This window comes from Jaculus jaculus, chromosome 1, assembly GCF_020740685.1.
Source record: "Jaculus jaculus isolate mJacJac1 chromosome 1, mJacJac1.mat.Y.cur, whole genome shotgun sequence".
NCBI lineage: Eukaryota > Metazoa > Chordata > Mammalia > Rodentia > Dipodidae > Jaculus > Jaculus jaculus.
In genome coordinates this window covers 115233526-115257375 of record NC_059102.1, presented here as the reverse complement: position 1 = coordinate 115257375, position 23850 = coordinate 115233526, and the positions used below count along the sequence as shown (strand labels likewise).

General features: G+C 39.3%; 1 protein-coding gene across 1 annotated transcript; it reads right to left on the bottom strand.

Annotated features, from left to right (window-relative positions):
* Positions 1-1560: 1560 nt before the first annotated feature.
* On the bottom strand, positions 1561-22096 carry LOC101594753. The gene is made up of 2 exons (XM_045160635.1): positions 20103-22096; positions 1561-2509 (listed from the first exon to the last, which is right to left on the bottom strand). Exons 1-2 carry the CDS (start codon positions 22094-22096, stop codon positions 1561-1563), a joined length of 2943 nt encoding a protein of 980 aa, XP_045016570.1.
* Positions 22097-23850: the final 1754 nt, after the last annotated feature.

The following is a 23850-nucleotide window of genomic DNA, read 5'->3' as shown; positions in this document are numbered from 1 at the left end:
TTAATATCTCCCAGTAACTTTTGAAAATCATTGAGAGTATGTAAATGAGAGGTGCGAATACACATCTTTTGTGGCCCCACAGAACAAGGGCTAATGACAGACCCCAGAAAAGTAACAGTATCTGTCTGTTGAATCTTTTCAGGGGCAATGGTCAAGCCATAGTTCTCTAAGGCCTGAATAACTCTTTGAAAAGAGGAATGTAGGGTAGCCAATATGGGGGCTGTTAACAAAATGTCATCCATATAATGAATCATGCGAAGAGAAGGGAACTCCTGGCGGACAGAGGCCAACGCGGCATCTATAAAAAGCTGACAGATAGTAGGGCTGTTAGCCATTCCTTGTGGCAACACACGCCACTGGAAACGAGCATCCGGCCTCTCATGATTAACTGAGGGAAGAGTGAAAGCAAAACGTTCCCTATCTTGAGGGCAAAGCGGTATAAAGAAAAAACAGTCCTTAACATCTAGAACTATGATAGGCCATCCCTTGGGCAGGGCAGAAAGGGCTGGGAGGCCTCTTTGAACAGGCCCCAGAATCTGCATTTGGGCATTAACTGCTCTCAAATCATGGAGCAATCTCCATTTGCCTGATTGTTTTTTAATCACAAATATTGGGGTGTTCCAGGGGGACACAGAAGGCTCTAGATGGCCAAGATTCAACTGTTCTTGGACTAAGACTCTTGCTGCTTCCAGTTTTTCCTGTGATAGGGGCCACTGAGGAACCCATATGGCTTTGTTAGTTAACCAAGGAATGGGCACCTGGACTCTCTCGGAAGCGGCGTTTTCAACAGCCCCTAGGAAAAACCCAATCCACAACGGTCCAACTTTTCTTTTGGGATAATTGGGTCTGGACGCCCCTGGAGGAATTTTCCCAGTCCCTGTTCTGGGACAAAGCCTTGAATTTTCATCATATTTTTGCTAGCCTCCGAAGAGTCATTAGTCAGACGGAGGCGCAACTGGGACTGAACATCCCTACCCCACAAGTTAATTGGGACTGCCAATACAAAAGGCTGTATTTTTCCCTTCTGCCCCTCATCGGTACACCACGTCAGTTCTTTTGCACTCATCTGGGGTGTCTCTGCATATCCCAGACCTTGTAGGGTCTGGGAAGATTTTTGAAGGGGCCAAGACTTAGGCCAAGAATTCATTTGAATTATACTTCTATCTGCACCTGTATCAACCAGGCCTGAAAATGTCTTTCCCTCTATGGTCAACTGTAAAAGTGGTCTCTGATCTAATTCTAGCGATAAACAAGCCAAGTCTATCCCAGTAGACCCAAGACATCCATCTCTCCTCTCTCTCTGCTGGGCCGGGAATGAGGAATGAGTAGAAGGCAAAATCAACAATTGAGCAATATGATCTCCTGGTGCAATAGACACAGCCCCATAAGGGGAATGACAGAGAATCTTTATTGTGCCCATATAATCAGGGTCAATGACTCCAGGGAAAACAAGCAATCCTTTTAAAGTTGATGATGAATGTCCTAAGAGGAGGCCCACGGTATCCTTTTGTACAGGTCCGCGGACATCAGTCTCTAAGGCTTGTATACCCATCTCAGGGGTCAGGACCAGTCCGGAGGCGGCACAGAGGTCCAGCCCTGCGGAGCCTGATGTGGCTCTTCTGAGTGGGAGGACGGCGGCGGGCCCAATGTTGGGACTGGCGCCTGGAGTGCCCCATAAATTTGTGGGCCCTGGGGACGGGGGCCCCTCATTCCGTTTTTTGACTCCTGAGCACGTTGAAGGGGAGGTATAGGTAGACCATTAATATCTTTCACTGACCTACACTCATTAGCCCAATGATTACCCTTCTTACATCTTGGGCAAGTACCAGGTGGTCGCTGCTTTGGTCCCTCCCTGACTAGGGGGGCAGATTCCCCGGCCTGAGGGCACTGACGCTTAAAATGCCCAAGCTGTCCACATTTAAAACATCCTTTTGAATTTTGAGTCTGTTGAGACTTTGTGGCAGCAAGAACTGCAGCGGCCAGGCCTGCATTAGACAATGGCCCGCCAATTTCGCGACATGCTTTGATCCAGGCCTCAATTCCCTTTTTTCTGACTGGGTTTATAGCTCTCTGACATTCCTTTGTGCTTTGCTCATATATCAATTGGAGCACAAAGGGCATGGTATGATCTGCAGTACCTATAGTTTTCTCAGCAGCCTCCATCAATCTGGCAGCAAAATCTGCAAAAGGTTCTGTTGAGCCTTGTATAATTTTTGTCAGGTTGCCAGCTACTTCCCCCTTATTGGGGACATCTCTCCATGCTCGATAGTGAATGCTATTAACCTGTTGATATACCTCTATAGGAAAATTTACTTGGTCAGCCATGTGAGGGCCGAGCCCCAGGAGCATGTCAGCTGTCCATCCCGGATGGCCATTCTGGATATTTTGTCTAGCCTGTGTCTGAGCATTATCTGTAACCAAAGATTTCCACTCAAGGAACTGGCCTTTTGAAAGACAAGCCTTTGCCAACTCTGTCCAATCTGTAGGAGTTAAAGGAGCTGTAATGATTCTGCGCAATAGCGCAACGGAATAATCTGCACCTGGTCCAAAATCCTTGACAGCCTGAACCAAATCCTTTAGTTGTTTATAGGGAACTGGTTCATGTCTCCTTTGTTGAGTTACTGGGTCCTCAAAAACAGGAAAAGCGGAGGCCAGCCGCGACCAGGTTTTTGTTTTAATGAAGCGACATGTGTCCCCAGGGGAGGTTTTAATGAAGCGGCATGTGTCCCCAGGGGAGTTATAGGGTGGGGGTGCGGAAGGCTCTAGGGACTGTAAAGGACTACACCCTTGGCCTTTAGGCCCCTTTGTCTGCTCCCTTTTATAACAGGTGGTGGCCTCCTTTAGTCTTTCCTCTTCCCCTTTAAATAATTCTTCTTCTTCCTCCTCTGCAGAATCGGAGCTAGCCTCCTTATCTGTGTCAAGTACATTTGCATGTGTAAGCTCCTCAATGGGAGGATAGAGCCTGTTAAAGGCTCCTCTTTCCCCCTGGGGGCGGGGGGGGGGGGCAATTATAGATTTTACCTGTTTCTCTGAGCTCATCTTGTAAACTTTTTTCTTTGTTTAATCCCTTCTTTTTTATTTTTTTTCTTTTTCTAGGCCTAGTTTTTGACTCCCATTTGAATCTGACTCAGAAAGGCTATCCTGATGCCTTGCGAGAACTTCCCGTCCCCTTCTAATAAGTTCCATGTGGTTTTCTTTACTTAAGCAAGAGTGAATCAGCCGCCAAAACGGCAGTGTACCCTTACCAATTCTGTCCTCTTGTTTTGCTGCCTCCAATTCTCTACCTAATTTCTCCCAAGTAGGGAGAGAAAGGTCCCCCAAGATCGCAAACCAGGGCGCAATTGTATCTAGGTCTTTAACAATCTTTTTAATTGTTGCAGAGGAGACCCTAATGTCCCTCTGCTTAAGCAATTCCTTTATCGGCTGGACAAAGTCAACAGTCACAAAACTCGCACCCTGAGAAATGCCCATGTTGCGCTCACAGCAAACGACAAAGACAACAAACCACACAGGAATGAAAATAAGAAGGACCAGGTAGGGATCTAAGTAAAAAAACATTATGACTGGGGATGACTTACCGACGTCTTCCTCTCCGACATCTTCCTCTCCGTGTGTCAAGTTCTGGATCCTCTTTGGCCCCTCGCCCAGTGACCACAAAACACCCGGCGTTCCCGGGTTTTGGTACCACTTTGGGGCAAGCCCCTGTCCTGCAGGGAAAGAACGACCACCAGACGAAGATCCTTCTCGATCACACTTTATTGGAGATCCTCTTGGTTAACAGGAAAGTTGATGGCGAGGGGCGCAGGAGTGTAGCTGCTTTTATAGGGCAGAATACTATGGGACGCCTGCTGATTGGCTGCCATAGGCTCACCCACCCACAGGAGCCACGGGATAGGCTCAGGACAAGGTGCATCAAGCGCATGCACAACCTCAAGGGAGGTTGCTGCCTAAATGAGGAAGTATTTACCTCAAGACTGGCGGGAAGCCAGCATCAACTTGTAATGGCGTCTGCATTGGCTCCCTACATGCCCCATCATGCGTCTTTTGTCTAATGTGTGCAATGTGACTATTTGGGATAGTGGCACTCCTAACACTCTTAATGCAAGATCTCAGCATCTATTCCATATTCTCTTTCTAAAGGATTCACAGCTGGTCTGCAGAACTAAGTATGGTGGGAAGGAATTAACAGAAGAAACTATCCTACTTTTCTTTCTTGTATATGTGTGCAACATTAAAGTCTCCATTGTAACTAAAAATAAACTCTTTGATAAACTATGGGAGGGAATACATGCCTGGTACTGAAAACCTAATCAAAAGCCTATGACAGGGGGATCATAAGTTTTAGGGGCATAAAGCCTGTTCTTGTCTGGATAAATGCATACGTTACTCTCACCAATTTGCCCTGAAAGCACTACACTTAATGTTCATACTCATATATTTATGCTACTCTCACTTCTGTCTACAGAAGCTTCTCTTTTCAGATGCCAGTGACCACTGGGATGACCCATAAAGCAACATAGTGCTGAGAAGAAGGGAGGGAGGAGCATCCAGCATGAAATATCTCACACCCTGCAAGGCTCAGGGTCCATTGTGGGAGAGGTGGCAGAAAGAATGTAAGAGCCAAAGGAAGGGTACCAATCCTTACATACTACTGTCCAGACATAATTTGGCCTCGATATCCAAGACCTTGCAGTGCCTAGCAATACCTATACAAGACCCTCATAATAGGAGAAAAAGATGATGACATCAAATTAAAAGAAAGACTAATGGAGAGGGAGGGGATATGATGGAGAGCAGAGTTATGAAGGGGAAAGTGGGGGAGGGGAGGGAAATACCATGGGTTGATGTCTTTAAGTATAGAAGTTGTAAATAAATATATATTAACAAAAATTTACCTTTTACAAATAACTATCTGGCATCTTCCTTTTTAATTCATTCACCCCGTTTATCCACAAAAATCTGAGTATAGCTACCATTTTTCAAAAATTATTTATAAGGAAATAAAGGCTCAGAGATATTGGGTAGGGTGCCCAAGCTCACACAGCCAAAAACTAATAAGCAATTAAACTAGTAAGCAATTAGGTACAAGTTTGATGCAAGTTGGCCTGACTCCAAAGTCATCCTTTTTAGTTTTTTTGTACCACACATTAGCTATAAGCACTGGTACCTTGTGATTAAAAAAAAAAAAAGTGAACTGCTTGTAACATGAACTTTTTTAATGGAGAAATTTTAAGAAATGGGATATTACCAGGGCCACACTGTCATTGTGGTTTACAGTTACCATGAACTCTTTCCAATAAACATTTCATTTAAATTTAATAATGCAGTTAATAAAGCCATAAAGGTTAATTACTAGTTAAGGGAAAAATATGAGTTCACTTTGGTGAACATGTGAAAAATGAATCAACTTCATTTTCAGTTAACCTAGGATTCTGCAGCACTAAAACATGATTATGGATTTAACATGTTAATCCCCAGTGGATTTAATAGCAGTGCTGTGAGATACATGACCAATCAGTAACCCATCTGACAAGCCTTCAGACAGCACTAATCAAGATTAAATCACTGGGCTCACATGTGGAGGCAATATATCTCTCAAGATGAGACTTCCATAAGTTTTCACGGCAGAGGTGGTGTAAATGCCTGGTGTAGGATGAGACATGGTGAAGGAAACAGTGGAGGACACAATCTGTGATCTCAATCTGACACCTCATTTTAGAAATTATTTTCTAAGAAATTACCTTTAACTTGTTTTCATAAAAGTAAGGTCCTACTCAGTGTATTATTGTTAACTTTACTGATTCATGGTTTACCTGTAATTTGTGACAGAAAGCAAAGCAACAACACCCCTTACAATAGTTTGACTTTCCAAAAATACAGCAATGGAATAGTCAGTTCTTTGTGGTTCTTCTAGTTCATTCTTCAATGTTTGTGTAAGCTTCTTTATTATGCACTTAGTTAATAAAAAAACAAAACCCCAAATAACATTACATTTTTGTTTATGTTATTTATTTAATTATTTATTTGAGAGTGACAGACAGACAAAGAGGTGAAAAGAGAGAGAGAGAGAGAGAGAGAGAGAGAGAGAGAGAGAGAGAGAGAGAAAGTGGCCTCCAGCCACTGCAAAGAAACTCCAGATGCATGCGCCACCTTTTGCATCTGGCTTACATGGGTCCTGGGGAACCGAGCCTAGAACCAGGATCCTTAGGCTTCACAGGCAAGCACTTAACTATGAAACAATTTCTCCAGCCCAAAATTATGACTTTTATCATGAATTGTACTGCCTGAGAACTACAAAAGAGTTTTCATCATGTGAAAATTAAGAACTAGAATCTGAAAACTTTGTATTATGTGGCAAATCTGGCTCACCACTTGTATTTATAAATAAAAATTGATACATAGTCAGACCACTTCATTTATATATCCACTTTGGCTGCTTTCATACCTCAACAGGAAAAATGAATAGTGGTAACAGAGACTATACTCCAACAAAGCCCAGGATATTTATTATCTGTCCCTTGAAGAAAAACTTTTCTAATTCAGAAAAAAAATTGACACATAGTCTCACTCATCTGCAACACCTAACCTGAATCTGCCCAAGATGCCTTACATACCCAGCAAGCACCTCATGGACTAGACAATAAGATGGATGGTAGGGCGGGGAGGGAATCGAAGGGTGGAAAACAGTAATCCAGACCCAAAAGGCAATGGTACCATAAAATTCTACTTTCTAAAAGACAGACCAAATGGCTGAACCTTCGCTAGACCCTTACAGGAAACACCTGAACCACAAGACACTGGAGAGGGTAGGATCAAGACTGACCCAAATCTCCTACATCTTCCCTCCCTCCCTCTACCCCTCTCCCCTCTATCTCTTTCCTCTCTAACTCTTGTATATTAGTTATGTTTTTCCTCAATTTCTTAGTGGACACTGACCTATAACCCCCACTTCCAGCTTGGGCCTACTATCCACAATGAGCTTTTAAACAGAGAAACCTACAAGGTTTCCCAAAATAATGACAGACTTCTGTCAGAGTACTTGATGACCCACCAAAGGTAAGATAGGTAAGACCCTATTGCTGAAGACTCCATACACAGCTGACGCGTAAAATGGAATGACATGGCTGGAAGCCAGGAGAGAGCCAGTCCCCAGACAGTCAGCATGTCTAGTGCCAGAAGGTGCTACATAGGCGACTGGGGGAAATGACCAAGATCTGTCCAAGCAACACATTGTTTAACCTAATTAGCAACAAATAACCGGATGTGATGCCCACACAAGTGCAATAGTGGTACATAGCCATGGTGAGGAACCAGTTGCTCTTGATTTGGCTAACTGATCCCCTCAGTGGTATGAGACCCATAGCTGGAGCTGGGAAACAAGTCAGAACCATAATAAGCCCAGTCTCCAATATCAAGCTACCATCAATCACGGGGTATAAGAGGGCCTACACCTATCAAACTGTCTATCAAAAAAGTAAGTGTTATCTCAGTTTTCCAGGTGCTAACTTACTCTCCGTTGGAGAATCTGCTTCTCTTTTCCAGATAGATGCAGATCCTAGGAAGAGAGCGGCGCCAACATACCTCAAAAGGGGCCCAACTGAAACTAAGGACAACTGGCAAAATAAGCAAGGGTGATGTTTTCCTGTGAACCAGATACCAGCACAAAGGGGAAGGAGACCAACGCAGAGAAAAATCAACTCCTACCAAATCAGAGAGCCAGAGCCTCAGAGGCCCCCAACACCTCAGCACTGAAGCAGACCAAAAATGAACCCAACATGGCTCAGGGAAATTTTGCGGAAGAGGGGGCGGAAAGAATGTCAGAGTCACATGTTGGGTCATGATTTGCAGAGACATTTATCATACCAATAACTGGGGGCTAACTCCACAATGCACGACCCATTTTCATTAACAAGGAGGGTCTAATGGGAGGGGGTAGATCACAGATGAGCCTAAATAATGGTACCAAACTGCCTGTATCTACTGAAAAGAAAACTAATAAATTGAAAAAAAAATTATTAGCATTTTTCATGATTATAAAAAAATCCCATGGTAATTCCCTCCCCCCCCCACTTTCCCCTTTGAAATTCCGTTCTCCATCATATTACCTCCCATCTCAATCATTGTACTTACATATATACAATATCAACCTATTAAGTACCCTCCTCCCTTCCTTTCTCTTCCCTTTATGTCTCCGTGTTAACTTACTGGCCTGTGCTACTAAGTATTTTCATTCTCACACAGAAGCCCAGTCATCTGTACCTAGGATCCACATATGAGAAAGACCATGTGGCGCTTGGCTTTCTGGGCCTGGGTTACCTCACTTAGTATAATCCTTTCCAGGTCCATCCATTTTTCTGCAAATTTCATAACTTCATTTCTCTTTACCTCTGAGTAGAACTCCATTGTATAAATGTGCCACATCTTCATTATCCACTCATCAGTTGAGGGACATCTAGGCTGGTTCCATTTTCCAGCTATTATAAATTGAGCAGCAATAAACATGGTTGAGCACGTACTTCTAAGGAAATGTGATGAGTCCTTCGGATATATGCCTAGGAGTGCTATAGCTGGGTCATATGGTAGAACAATCTTTAGCTGTTTTAGGAACCTCCACCCTGATTTCCCCAATGGCTGGACCAGATTGCATTCCCACCAGCAGTGTAGAAGGGTTCCTCTTTTTCCACATCCCTGCCAACATTTATGATCATTTGTTTTCATGATGGTGGCCAATCTGACAGGAGTGAGATGGAATCTCAATGTAGTTTTAATCTGCATTTCCCTGATGACTAGTGACGTAGAACATTTTTTCAGATGCTTATATGCCATTCGTATTTCTTCCTTTGAGAATGCTCTATTTAGCTCCATAGCCCATTTTTTGATTGGCTTGTTTGATTTCTTATTATTTAACTTTTTGAGTTCTTTGTATATCCTAGATATTAATTCTCTCTCAGATATATAGCTGGCAAAGATTTTTTTCCCATTCAGTAGGTTGCCTCTTTGCTTTTTTCACTGTGTCCTTTGCAGTGCAAAATCTTTGTAATTTCATGAGGTCCCAGTGATTTATCTGTGGTTTTATTGCCGGAGCAATTGGGGTTGTATTCAGAAAGTCTTTGCCCAGACCAATATGTTGGAGGGTTTCCCCTACTTTTTCCTCTAGCAGTTTCAGAGTTTCAGGTCTGATGTTAAGGTCTTTAATCCATTTGGACATAATTCTTGTGCATGGCGAGAGAGAAGAATCTATTTTCATCCTTCTGCAGATATATATCCAGTTTTCCCAACACCATTTGCTGAAGAGGCTGTCTTTTTTCCAATGAGTATTTTGGGCATTTTTATCGAATATCAGGTGGCTATAGCTACTTGGGCTTACATCTGGGTCCTCTATTCTGTTCCACTGATCTACATGTCTGTTTTTGTGCCAGTACCACGCTGTTTTTGGTTCTGTTTTTGTTCTATGGTTCTGTAGGGTAGGTTAAAATCAGGTATCTGTCCCCACTTTTATTTCATATGGTTTTGGAAGTCTTAGCCATAGCAATAAGGCAAGAGACACACATAAAAGGGATACAAATTGGAAAGGAAGAGATCAAGTTATCATTATTTGCAGATGACATGATTCTATACATAAAGGACCCTAAAGACTCTACTACCAGACTGTTAGAGCTGATCAAAACCTACAGCCATGTAGCAGGATACAAAATAAATACACAGAAATCAGTAGCCTTCATATATGCTAACAACAAACACACAGAGGATGAAATCAGAGAATCACTCCCATTCACAATTGCATCAAAAAAAAATAAAGTACCTTGGAATAAATCTAACCAAGGAAGTAAAGAATGTCCACAATGAGAACTTTAAAACACTCAAGCGAGAAATTGCAGAAGACACTAGAAAGTGGAGAAACATCCCTTGTTCCTGGATTGGAAGAATCAATATTGTGAAAATGGCAATCTTACCTAAAGAAATCTCCATATTTAATGCAATCCCTATCAAAATTCCAAAAGAATTCTTCATGGAAATAGAAAAAACAATCCAAAAATTTTAATTCTTTATTAGGAGTTTCATTCTTCCTGAATTCTAATTTAATTGTAATACAATTAAATTTTCTTTCCTGGTTTTCTAAATGCTCATACCAAATATTCTTCATTCTTCACTGCATGGTGGTAAGAATTGACTATGGTAGCATGTGCTCTAATACACAGCACATGCTGAAAAGCATAACTTTATTGCTGATTTACCAATATTTTGTTATTATTTCACATGGAAACAGTAGAGTGTAGGGTTAGAGTATGAGAACTGAAATTTACTATATAAGGTCATACTGCCATGAGGATCTAAGTTCAGATCCCCAGCACCTATGTAAAATGCTGGGCATGGTGGTGTATGTTGTAATCCCAGTGCTGTGGAGGCAGAGCCACAAGTGATTGCTAGCTAGCTAGTCTAGCTAAACTGGCCAGCTCTAGTTTTAATGTGCGACCCTTCCTCAAAAACATAAAACGGGGCTGGAGAGATGGCTTAGCATTTAAGCTTGCCTGGGAGTCCTGAGGACCCAGGTTTGATTCTCCAGTACTCATGTAAGCCAGATGCACAAAGTGGATTATGTTTCTGGAGTTCATCTGCAGTGAACAGAGGCCTTGGCCCACCCATTCTTTCATTATCTGTGTCTCTGTAAAATGAATATATAAAATATTTATTTAAAAAATAGGGTTGAAATCAACTGAGAAAAGATACCCTGAAGTTGACTTCTGATCTCCACATGCATATGTAAGCATGTGCACATATATGTGCACACATGTATACCCATGTACAAACACACATACCTGTGCACCACACATACCAAAAAAGTTAAAAGATAAGGGCTGGAGAGATGGCTCAGCAGTTAAGGTGCTTGCCTGAAATGCCTAATGACCTGGGTTTGATTTCCCAGTACCCACATAAAGTCAGATGCACAAAGTGGTACATGCATCTGAAGTTTGTTTGCAGTGGCTAGAGGCCCTGGGCAATCCATTCTCTCTCTCTCTCTATCTTTCTCTCTCCTCTCTCACTCTCTCCCTCCCTCTGTCCTTGCAATTAAATAAAATATTTTTAAAAGAAAAGATAAAATACCTATCTCATAGGGTTCTTGGTAAAATAAAAATAGGTAACTCAGTCAGAGTTGTCCTTGGTCATTGTTATAATCTTCATCATTTTCACCATTGTCTTTGAAAGAGTTTGGGTTATGCTAGGAAAAATATAGTCCCTTTCCCACAAGCTAATTTTCAAAACATGCATTTATTTAAGTAAGAGTGAGGTGTAGGATTGTCAAATCTAATTAATGTTGTATTCTAGTCAAGGTTGAGCCACTTTGTTTTGTTTATTATTTTAATACCAATTTATTTCATTTTTTTCTAGATCCAGTTTTCAAATTTGTAATATGTGCTAATAATTGAGAGCTTATAGGGAGTTGAAAATTAAGCCAGCTAATATATTTAAAGGCTGTCACCACTGTTCTGACAAATTGTATCTTTTCCTAATTGGTGCTTCTTTCTTTCTTTTTCTTTGCCTCAGTTTTCTGTAGTCTGACCCTCTTGAATGCTTCCTAAGTTTCATTCGTTCATACTCTACACTCCAATCATGTTAATCACAACACAACTGTTCATTTGTCCTCCACTTTTCCCTACCTTTTTTGTGTTGGTAAATGTCTATACCAACTTGAATGAGCTAAGGGATTCTCAGATAGCTGGCCAAAAATTTCTGAATGTCTCTATGAGAGTGTTTGTAGATGGGATTAGTATTTTCCTCAAGATAGGTACATTGTGGGCAAGCATCATGTTGTTCCCTCCTCTCTTCTAGCTGGGACACATACCATATCTTGCCCTTAGACATGGAGCTTCTGCCATTTGGACTCTGATACATACCAGCTACTAACACCATTTTCAGTCCATTTGCATGGGACTGGAAGTTACACCATCATATTCTTTTGTTCTCAGGCCTTTCAACATGCACTAAACTACTCCACTGACTTTCTCTATAAATTGATATGTATGTATAGAAACAATAAGATATATATGTATATTGTATCCTGTGATTTATATATGTATTATAATATAATATATAAAGTATATATAATTTCTAGAGAAACAGAAACAATAGGATATATATGTAATAGGACATATATATCCTGTTTCTAGAGAATATGAATATGTCTAAATCTTGTTTCTATATCAACATATAATTTCTCATCTCTCTCTCTCTGTGTGTCTGTCTGTCTGTACCTCCTTCTCTTCTTCCCTTCCTCTGTCTACCTGCTTCTATTTACTTATATATTACTATGTGACAGACACTGTCTCAAGTATTTTACATAGATTAATTCTTCATTAACCCTTTGCTTGAGCACTATTTCATAGTTGAGGAAATTGAAGAATTGAGATTTTAAATAACTTGACAAAAGTCACACAGTTAAGCATAGAGTAAACATTTAAACCCAAGTATCTTTCCCTTAGCAGATCTCTGCTTTTGGTTATTATGCTTCCCTAAATGTATTTTAAGAAACTGGTGAGTTTCTAAACATAGAAGGTATTTCTGCCTTGGTATAGGCACACATGGAGGTTTCATGTATAGTGTAACTCATCCATTTTTATGATATAATATAAAAATTATGTATAGTTTATGAATATTTTTTCTAAAGGGGAAATTATTCAAGTATTTATAATAAGAAAGACTAAGTTCTTAAATTCGGAGCTTCTGTTTATGTTATCACTGTGAACATCAATTCTTTGTTTGAACTAAAATCCTATTTATTATAGTCATCATTGTTGGCTAACACCTTATGGCAGACTTCTGTTTCAAAAATTTTAAGACTTGGGTGCAATGAACACATTGCTTGCCATGCAAGCATGAATACCTGAGTTCAAGTCCCCAGCACCCCCATAAAGCCTGACCCTATATGTGCAATATCAGCACATCTATGGCATGATGGGAGGTGGAAAGAGGGGAATCATCCAGAAGTTTGCAGGCCATCCATCTTCATAAATGGAACGATGGACAAGAGACCCTGCCTCAAACAAGGTGAAAACCAAGGATCAACATCTGAAGTTGTCCTCTGATCACACCCACACCACACTAATTTTTTTTTGAAGACCAGGAATATAACTCTGGTAGAACATTTGTCTAATATATATGAAGCCCTTGTGCCAAATGCAAGTACATCACACACACCAAAAAAAAAAAAAAAAAAATCCAAAAGGCTCTGGAGTGATGGCTTAGCAGTTAAGGCATTTGCCTGCAAAACCAAAGGTCCTAGGTTTGACTTCCCAGGACCCACGTTAGCCAGATGTACAAGGGAGCATACACATCTGGAGTTTGTTTGTAGTGGATGGAGGTCCTGGGGCACCCATTCTCTCTCTCTCTCTCTCTCTCTCTCTCTCTCTCTCTCTCTTTCTCTCTTTCTATCTCCCTATTTCTGTATCTCTCTCTTTTTCAAAGAAATAAATAAAAATTAAAAAAAAATCAAAGACAGCAGTGAAAACCTGAACTCCTAATTTCTAGCTAGAGTTGTTCTACAAGTGTTTAAAAGAATTATTTTTCAAAATAATATGCATATCTTACATGGGATGATATTATAGTGAAGATTTTGAGTTTGATTGAGTCCTATGAAATTTTTTTTGTTGTTTTTCTTTTTGGGTAGGGTCTCACTCTAGTACAAGTTGACCTAGAATTCACTATGTAGCCTCAGGGTGGCCTCAAACTTGTGGTGATCCTCCTACCTCTGCCTCCCAAGTGCCTGCTTTGATTGAGTCTTATGAATTTCGAGTAGTACACTGAAGTGTTTATAGTGATACATAGAGATTATCTAAGAACATCCCTTACTGCTCCTCTTCCTTTCCCTTGTCTGGGCTGAATTTTGTATTCTCAGGTAGAGGAGTGACTAGAATGGATCACATAGGTTGTCATGGAAGAGGCCCACCTTAAATCAACATCTCAAAACTATTCTTACAACCACCTATCTGCTCAGTTCACATCTAAGACTGTTCTGTACTCATCCTCATTTGCTCGTTCTAGTTCACTAAACATTTATCTACTTAGTAAGCTGGTCATTGCCTCCTCCTTTTTCATTTTTTGTAACAGTCTTATACATACCAGACTGACCTTAAACTTGCTATGTAGCCAAGTAGCCAAGGATGATCTTGAACTTCTTATCTTCTTGGTTTTTTTCTGGAGTGCTGAGATTACAGGCATGTATCACCATGCCCCATATTGTTTTTCTTGGTTACTGGTGATCAAACCCAGGGATTTGTGTATGATAGGCAGGTGTTCTACCAAATGAGCTGTGTCCCCCAACCAGGACCTTTGTTTTACCCTCATTCTTAAGGAGGAAAAGGGGAGAGTGGGCTTAAACACGTAAGACAAAAATGACATTGAGTACTTTTGGAATTATAATAGAAGTTTGGGGGCACAAAGAACATAGCTTTTCACTACTGAGAGCTTCATAGTTGGGGGATTATCAAGTAGACGTTCATAAGGAGGTGTTCCCTGAGTGGATTCTTGAAAGTATGCAGCTCTAAACAAGAGTACAGCTAACAACTTCTAAAGTTAAGAAGTTGGGGTGAACATGGACAATGGTCTGACTTGATGGACTAACATTCTAGTGCTGTTGAATGTTGGGGTGGGTGGGAGTTAAAAAAATAATCCAGGAGAGACTGGGAAATCATTTAACACTTCAGCAAAGGGCCACTAATCATTTTCCTGCACTGAATATGTCTATTGCAGCTGTCTGTGGCTTGTTATGACACACATATTCTGCATTTATGTAGTTTATGCTTATGAGACAATCTTATGTTAAGTTATATATGTATATATATATATTCATATTTTAAATGTTTTGTGTAATGTTAAATATATCCAATATTATCAATATTTTAGGAAGCTTAATACTTAAAAATTTGACAACTCACTAATTAGAATATTGAAATACTTGACACTGCATGCATTCTTAGTTTTTCTATCACATTAAAAACTATGTGTCAGCTGATTTTCTTTTTCAGATGGGAGTGGGACCTGAGGAGAGAAATGACCCATCACACTTCACCAGGGCCCCAGCTGAAACCATAGAGGAATTGGGGAAATGAACAAGAGTGCTGCTTTCTTGGTGAACCTGACATCAGCACAAGAGTGAAGGAGACTGAGGCTGAGGACACTCAACTGTTACCAAAGCAAAGATACAGAGGCTCTTATGAGCTCATCAGTGAAGTGGACTTAAAATGTAACCAACATGGCTCAAGGAATTTCGTGGAAGAGGGGGCTGAACGATTGTTAGAGCCACAAGTTGGGACACCATGCACAAAGACATTGCCTCTCCCCCATAACTGCTGCCCTTACAATGCATGACCCACAATCCCCATGGGTATGACTGGCACCCCAAACACATAGGGTCTTTCTGGAGGGAGAACAGGGATGAGGAAAAGGAGTGCTGTTTACATACTGAGTATGCCCATAACTAATAATTATAAAAAAACCTATGTGTCAATGAGACAAAATGGCATGTGATGCAATTGCCAAATAATGTTCTATAATTTTATTTGATATCACTTAGTAGTGTAATTAAAGTTTAACTTAAATACTTAACTTCACAACACTTTGAGGAGCTCAGTAGATATTTATATTACTATTAGTTTAATCAAAAAAAATTAAAAATTGGACTGGAGAGATGGTTTAGCAGTTAAGGCACTTGCCTACATAGACCCAGGTTTGATTCCCCAGGACCCAGATAAGCCAGATGCACAAGGTGTGCATGTTCTGGAATTTGTTTGCAGTGGCAGGAGGCACTGGCATGACCATTCTCTCTCTCTCTTTCTAATAAATAAATGAAAATAAAAATGTTTTTTAAACATCAAAACTTAAAGATTCATAGACTTTTAGAAATGGAAAATCTTTATCTAGCAGAGTGCTACCAAGTCCAAATTGTATTACAAGATAGTAAACAATTTAAAATCTATCTAGACTCCAGTAACGCATAAAGAAGGTGAAATGAGTGTGAAACCTGAATCTTTCCAGAACAGTAACATGGAGAAGGGTAAGATGTGTTCAGATGCAAAGTTTATAACATTGTTTACACAGCTTCAGATCAGCTCAAAAGTGATTGAATCAGTTTCATTTAACTGAGGTGAAAACTGAGTGCCAGAGAAGTTAATGGATTCAGATCATGCCTTTCAGTAATATCAGAATAATTAAAGGAAATATGTTTACTAACTAGCTTCCAGTACTGAAGACTCTGTTATAAATGTTGTGAGAGGAAGATATTTGTATAAGACAGGAAATTTATAATATATTCTGTTTGTGTGGCAGTATATACAGATATCATTGTGTGTATTCTTCTGCATGTCCTATGTATTATTTATCTCTAAAGAATAGAGGAATGATCATAGAAGGTCTCTCTATATAAGATATACATTATGCATGTATTATATATGTATATGTATCATTTAGTAATGAGAATGCTATGTATTTGATATTGGGGAGTTTGGGGGAGAGAAATTACATGAATAAGTTTGCATACTATAATATCAGTAGCAATGGGGATGATTATCTGGAAAGAGTCTAGAATTTGGGAAACTAGTTCACAGTACATTTGAATCATAATGGTTTTTTGAGGTCAAAAGGAATGTCTTTATTATTCAGTATCTGAGAACATTTGATAAAGTATAACTAAAAGATGCACATTAGAAAAACATATTAATACCCCATCCTTTTCTATATTCACACTTCACAATGACTCAAGTATCTTCAGATGCCTCATTTTTCTTTTCCTGCTTTTCATCAAAAATACAAAATAAACTTCAAGGAGCATCCACCCAAAGAGCATGTTTGTGTCAAGGACAGAGAACTGGCCCTGGACGTGCAAGATTTCATTTGACCCCTGTACCACAGACGGTGCTGTGTGAACTGAAGCATGTATATTGAAACTCAGTCACCAGCCTCCTCCCAGCTGGTGAGGATGAACCCTATTAGCATCAAAACAACCATTTCAAAGTGAACTTGGGAATGAAGAATTGGTTTTTATCCTTCTAAATAAATAGAAGTGAACCCTTAGCACCTTACCTTTCTTAGTGATGTTAGCATTCTGAATGTTGAATGAAAAAGTGCTCTCAGCAGCAAGGAAGGCTAGGTGATTAGGGTCATAAGTGTGTCTGTGTTAGCTTTGAAAAGCTCAGTCAACCATAATAAGCTATAGAAACAGAAAGCATGTGAACTTAGACCTACAGTCATCTCTCACTCTGTTGTTATGATATTATCTCTCTGAAACTCATTGTTTCATTGAAAACACAATCATGATTAAACCAACCTTACTTGTACTAAAAGTAAAGCGATGTAGTGTTTGCAAATGTGCTTAGTACAGGATGTGAGTTATTGATAAATAAAGTATAACATCAATTTAAAAAGCAGGTAGTGTCAAATGATGGCTTAAATCATTGACACTACAATTGGAACTATTTGCATTTAAAGTTCAACCTCAACAACATGACATACTAGCTTTATCCATAAAATGTGGATTAGAGTAATTCTTTGTAAGTGGTGTGTGTGTGTATCACTCATGCACTCTCCCAAGCTTTTCAGATTATTATCTTTTCTTACTCAGCATTCATTTGTCTACTTGAAGAGTTTCAGGTGTCCTTTTTGGTTTGCCCAACATAAATTCTCTACATATTTGAATGCAGACTCATGCTCCTAGGAATATATTTTTTTTATTAATTAGTTTTGTACTCAGCGAATACGGTCAGTTTGGTACCATTATTAGGCTCATCCATGATCTACCCCCTCCCCTTGGCCCCTCCTTGTTGAGGTCATGCTTTCTGAATTTTAACCACACTAACAGTTACATGAGCAGCTGTTCAATGGAGGTGTTCTGAACTCTGACAATTGATTCCTCACTCCAGTTTCATGACTTTAGATATTGGTGCAGTTACTTTCTCATTACTAGGACAAAACACCCAGGTCAAAATCAACTGAGGGGAGGAAAGGCTTTATTTTGGCTTATAGTCTCAAGGGGACGTTTCATCATGGCAGAGAAAGGAAGGCAACGGCTGAGCATCACATCTTTCCATAGCAGCTGGCAGAAGTGAATTGAATTCCTACTGACAAGGAAACAGGCTATAGTACTCTTAAGCTCACCCCCAGCAACACACATCCTCCAACAAGGCTCTGCCTCCCAAATTTCTACCAGCTGGTATCTAAGTACTGAAGATTGTTGGGTCTATGAAGGACATTTCGTTCAAAACATCATATATATATGAATCTTATGAATATAACATGAGAGTGGTTTAGTTCATGACTATAATAGACAGCTCAATTGACCTGATGGTATCATACACTTAAGAGAAAAAAATAGAAAGAAAATATGGTACTTATTATACGTACATATATAGTAGAACAAATTTAATATACATCCATTTCACAAGTTTTCTAAAATTTTTGTAATATGTCTTAATTATTTCAAGACTAATGAAATACTTAAAAAATAATTAATTTGTATTTGGAATTCCATGGTATATTTAGATGCTTAATAACTGCTGTAGATTCACAGAAGTTAGAATTCTAATTTGACCTCAGCATCTTTTCCCAGGATATTACTCAGTATATACTACAAGAAAAGCTCTGGAAAATTACGTATTCTAGCTTTTCTTCTACTCATTTCTTTTTCTTGGTAGCTCTTGCCAGCAAATAACAAATTCACCTGGCAAACTCTTCCACACTTTTCAAGACTATGTATGAAACTTTCAAAACTTTCCCTGAGAAGCATTGTCCCCTATCTATTCTCTTGGGGCTTCTATACTTCACACTACCTGTGAATTGTTTGTTTGCAAATGGCCGAAAAGATTTGGTTATATAAGGGAGGGAGAGGTAAAATACATTAAGTCAGAAAACTCAGGGAAGTGTTAAAGTCAAAAAATCACTTGAAGGCCTGAAAGACAGCTCAAGTCCGAATAGATCCAAGTCCTGCTTCCAAGACCCTCTACTAATGAATTATCTTCTCTATGTAAACTTTCTCTGCTTTTACCTTAAGCTGACTTTCCTCACATATTATTGACAAACAAAACTCCTGATAGTTTCTAAGCTTTATATCTTTCACCATCCACTACCAGAGAGGAAAAATAACCCCTCTTTCTCAGAACCATTTGAAAACTCTCAAGGCATGCAATAACTGGGCTCAACACTGCAATACTATGATTAATGAGTCTCAAATATAATCACCATCAACAAACCTGTATACTGAAAACATTTTACATGTCAGGAAATGAGGAGGTACAACTTTCAGGAGACGAAGCTAATGAAGGCAGTAAAACATTATATAGATGTTCATTTTTACTGATTTATTTATATGTGTCTCTACAACTAACCTTTGAAATTCCAGTTCTTGAATATCGACAGGAACCCTGTTTTATTATTATTATTTTGTAGGCACAAAACTGCACTGATGTTTGAAACAAAATATAACAATATAGATCTACCTATCATCTATTATCTATCTATCTATCTATCTATCTATCTATCTATCTATCTATGTATCATCTATCATCTATATTTAAAACAAACACATACTAAGCAGTAGCACACCCAGTATGTGTAAGTTGAGTTAAGTTAATGCTCCTATTATTAGAAATGTCTTTTCAGTATGTGGAAATTTTTGAAGCCAGCATTTCTAGTTAAATTTAAATACTAAAATATGTCATATTTTTAAAAGAATCCCATTTATTTAAAAAAATGCAGATATATTACCTACATATAAACAAGTTAATAATGCATTACTCTTCAACAGAGGGTTTGTCTTTAACCATCAAATGTTTAGTTCCAGTTACAAAGTAACACAGTAAATATTTTCAGTTTTATTTGGATTGTAATCATGCTGTTAAAGATTCCTGGTGGCTATCTAAGTATAATGATTCATGTCTTTGTGCTTTTAAACTACATCTCTTTAGGGTTTGTTTTTGACTCGATGTTTCTGATGACTTGAATCCCTTTTTGTTTTTTGGATTTGCTTCCCTTAGGAAGGTATACATTCATAAAGATTACTGGTGTGCTTTTGAGCCTTCAGTTCCCCCAATTCACCACTGTTCTCGTCTGTGGATTACGAATCTGGGCAATGCCCTTTGTTTCTTTGGTGCCTCACTGCGCTAGCTCTTCTAGCTCGACAGAACATGTTTTGTTGCTTTATCTCATGTTTACTTGGGGACCTGTGCTTCTCAACCTGGAGGCATGTGAGACTGCTCCCACGTTGTCCAGTCAGGGAATCACCTTCCTCTTTTGAGGGACAGTTGGGTGTCTTTCCAGCAGGTGAAGAAAGGTTGACATAATGGATGGGGGTCAAATATACCCTCCTGTAGTATGATTCATGGTCATGCATATTTTCCCTTGAGGGCTCACAGCAAACATTCTCAGTGAAATGTTCATTTTTGTGACTTCCTGTCAGGGAGAGATTACTTGATTCTCTGCTGATTGATCTCCTTCTGGGTCCAACACACCACGATTTGGATCTTTGTGTCCTGGAACTTAAGCATCGTTGGAGTCTTCTACTGGAATGTGAACCAACTTCTACAAACCGAAAGGGTTGGCTAGACATTGTCCTCTTTTTTCTGAAAGAACATGGTTTTTTAACCTTTGCAGTAGGAGAAAGGATATTTTCCCAAGAACAGTTGCAGGAAGGACTGCTCTCTCTGGATCTGCTCCTTGTCAAGTGTCTTTCTCTCGAAAATCTTTGAAAAACCTTTGGTAAATGTTCTTTGATTTTGCTATTTTCTACTTCTCTTTGCTGGAAATATATCTTCTGTCCAGCACTTGAAGCCCTTTTTTCTCTCAAGCTGTACTTCCATGATTGCTCCTGGTTAGAAACTGCTGGGATGCAGAAGGTGTGGGCAACTGTTTCATTCTTTTGCAGGTCTTGTACTTGACCAGGAAGTGATTTTTTCCCTTCTTTCTTTTTCTCTTGAACATTTTTATTATGGTTCAGTACATCTGGACCACTTTCCCCTGAGGCAACCCAATTCAAGAACATGTTACTAGTAGAAATTACACCCTTATGAACAACTGATTGTGGTTGGTCTTTGATACAGACATGAGTTTTGTTTGTTGCCTTATGATTGGTTAATGAGATTTTAGAAGTTTTTGAGGTAGAATTACCATTTGGAAACTGTTTCACGGCAGACTGAGGCTTCTCCTCAGTCTTATCCCATTGAACATGGATGGTTTTAGGCTGTTTTTTGTCTTGATGAGATGTCATTGCAGCTATGTTCTCAGAAAAAGGTAATAAGGGACCTGAGGGAGCTGGCTTACTGTTCACCATTATTGGAGCAGAAAGACATTGATAGATGGCTCTCTGGTCATAGGTTTCCATGTTATAATGTGAATGAACAAAACTGATAAACTCATGCAGGAAATGGTATGTATGTTGTAGGAGATAAGGCTCCAGGAGGTGAATAAAAGACTCACTGTCCAAGTCATATTTTGTCATATGATGGAGAATGGCCGCTAGAATATTCTTCACGGTGTAGCCATAATCTCCATAAACGGCTGTTAATTCCCGTTTCAGCCAGGGAACCAGCCGATGTAGGCTCTTAGGATTTGTCTTGAAATAATGAGCTGAAAGGTGTTTTTTAAGTTTGCAGCCTTGGACATATTTTACCCAGATTCCAGAGTAGTACAGTGCTCTTCTGAACTTCATGACCATATGATCTCTGAATATACCCAGCGATATGTAGTTTGGTTGGAACTTTACACTGTTTCCAAACTCATTCAGTAAGTCCTGGATAGTCAGCTCTCTCAATGGCTTCATTTTACTTTTAAAGTCTTCTGGACTCCAGGTAAGATAATTTTTTTGAAGAGACCCCACAGAACTTTTTTCCTCTGGGTGGGGAAACATGAAGTCTTCCTTCTTGTCATTCTCCATCCTGTTGGGACAACATTGAGAAAGAGTATGTTGTGTGTGACGAGACAGCATGGACTTATTGCTTGATTTTGAATAGAAGAGGCCATCACCTTTCTTATTGAAAGAGGAATTCCAATCAGATTTACTCTCAGCATCCTGGAGACAGTTAGAACACTCACAATTAGATGAGAACTTCTCTGGCATTGCCCACATTAGATTATATGTCAGAATTTAATATGAGAAAACTTGGTTCAAACAGTTTCTTATCTGGCATAAGAAGTGTCTGTTAAAAGTCTTCTACATAAATTTTATATGTTCTATTTCCATGAAATTAATAATAGAATAAAGATAAGGAATATACTATACAATTTATAATAATATGCACTGAAAATTCAATGTACATAAGGCAATACAGACATAGGCACACTGATATTCTCATTTTAAAGTAGTTTTTGCAAACTCTGAAAATTAAATTTGAGGTAAACATTAAAATTTAAGTATCGTGTTCTTTGGCCTACCTATTTTAACTGTGCAGATTTAATCTAGATGTACAAATCATGAGCACATATACTGAAATTTTTGATAGCAACAAAAAGTATAACTAGCCTAGATACGATTTAGGAGATGTGTTAAGTAAGTTTATTTATACTATTTAATATCAAGCAGCTATTCAAAAGAAGTTGGGAAAGTGGAGAAATCTTAACCCAAAAGACATGGGCCCTGGCTGGTAAATCTAAGAGCCAGAACTGGGTTATCCTCCATAGTGAGATGTTGGTCATGGAGACCCATGAGGTCCCCCCAAACAATGCAGGCTATCGTCAAAGCCTTGGCTACCTGCCACTGTGTGATTTTATTTCTGGAGATACCACTACGTGCAGTCACAAGACATTGAGAGACCATGTTGAAGGTGAAAGTGAAACCAGTTGCCTCCTAGCAAGCCCTGATAGCCTGGGAAAATACTGAGAGATAATGGTCTCCAGTAGCATGAATAAGCAGAAGATCCTGTAAGCTATGATATCAACCAACTGGGCATGAATTACACACCTATGCAATAGTGGCACACAGCCTATGTTGATAACTAACTGTTTTCAGATTGGACATGAGACCCATTCAGTGGTAGAGAACTCATACCTAGTACTGAGAACCAAGTCAGAATTTCATGAATAGAAAAATCATAGACACCAAGAGAAAAATCATGGATACCAGAGATAACCTCTACTGCTCTTTGGCTAAGAAGAGTGAGTATATGCATCACAATGTTTCTCAAGGGCTGGAGAGATTGCTTAGTAGTTAAGGTGTTTGCCTGCAAAGAGAAAGGACCCAGATTCATTTTCTGAGTACCCATTTAAAGCCAGATGCACAAGGTGGCACATGCGTCTGGAGTTTGTTTGCAGTGGCTAGAGGCTCTTGCATGCCCATTTATTATCTATCTATCTATTTATATAACTATCATCTATCTTCTATTATCTATCATCTATCTACCTCTCAGATAAATAAATAAATATAAAATATTTTAAAAGACTTTACAGACTAGAGAGATGGCTTAGTCATTAATCCACTTGCCTGTGAAGCCTAAAATCCCAGGTAGCACATGTGTCTGGAATTTTTTTTGCAGGGGCTGGAGGCCCTGGCATGCTCATATTCTCTCTCTCTCTCTCTCTCTCTCTCTTTCTCTCTCTCTCTCTTTCTCTTTCTCTCTCTCTCTCTCTCTCTCTCTCTCTCTATATATATATATATATATATATATATGTGTGTGTGTGTGTGTGTGTGTGTGTGTGTGTGTGTGTGTGTGTGTGTGTATGTATGTATATATCAAATAAATAATTTTTAATAAAGAAGACCTTAATGGCCTTTATAGAAATATGTTTCTCAAGGGACTGGATAGATGGTTTATAGTGCTTGCTTGTGAAGCCTGATGGACTAGATTTGATTGCCCTAGTATCCATATAAAGCCAGAT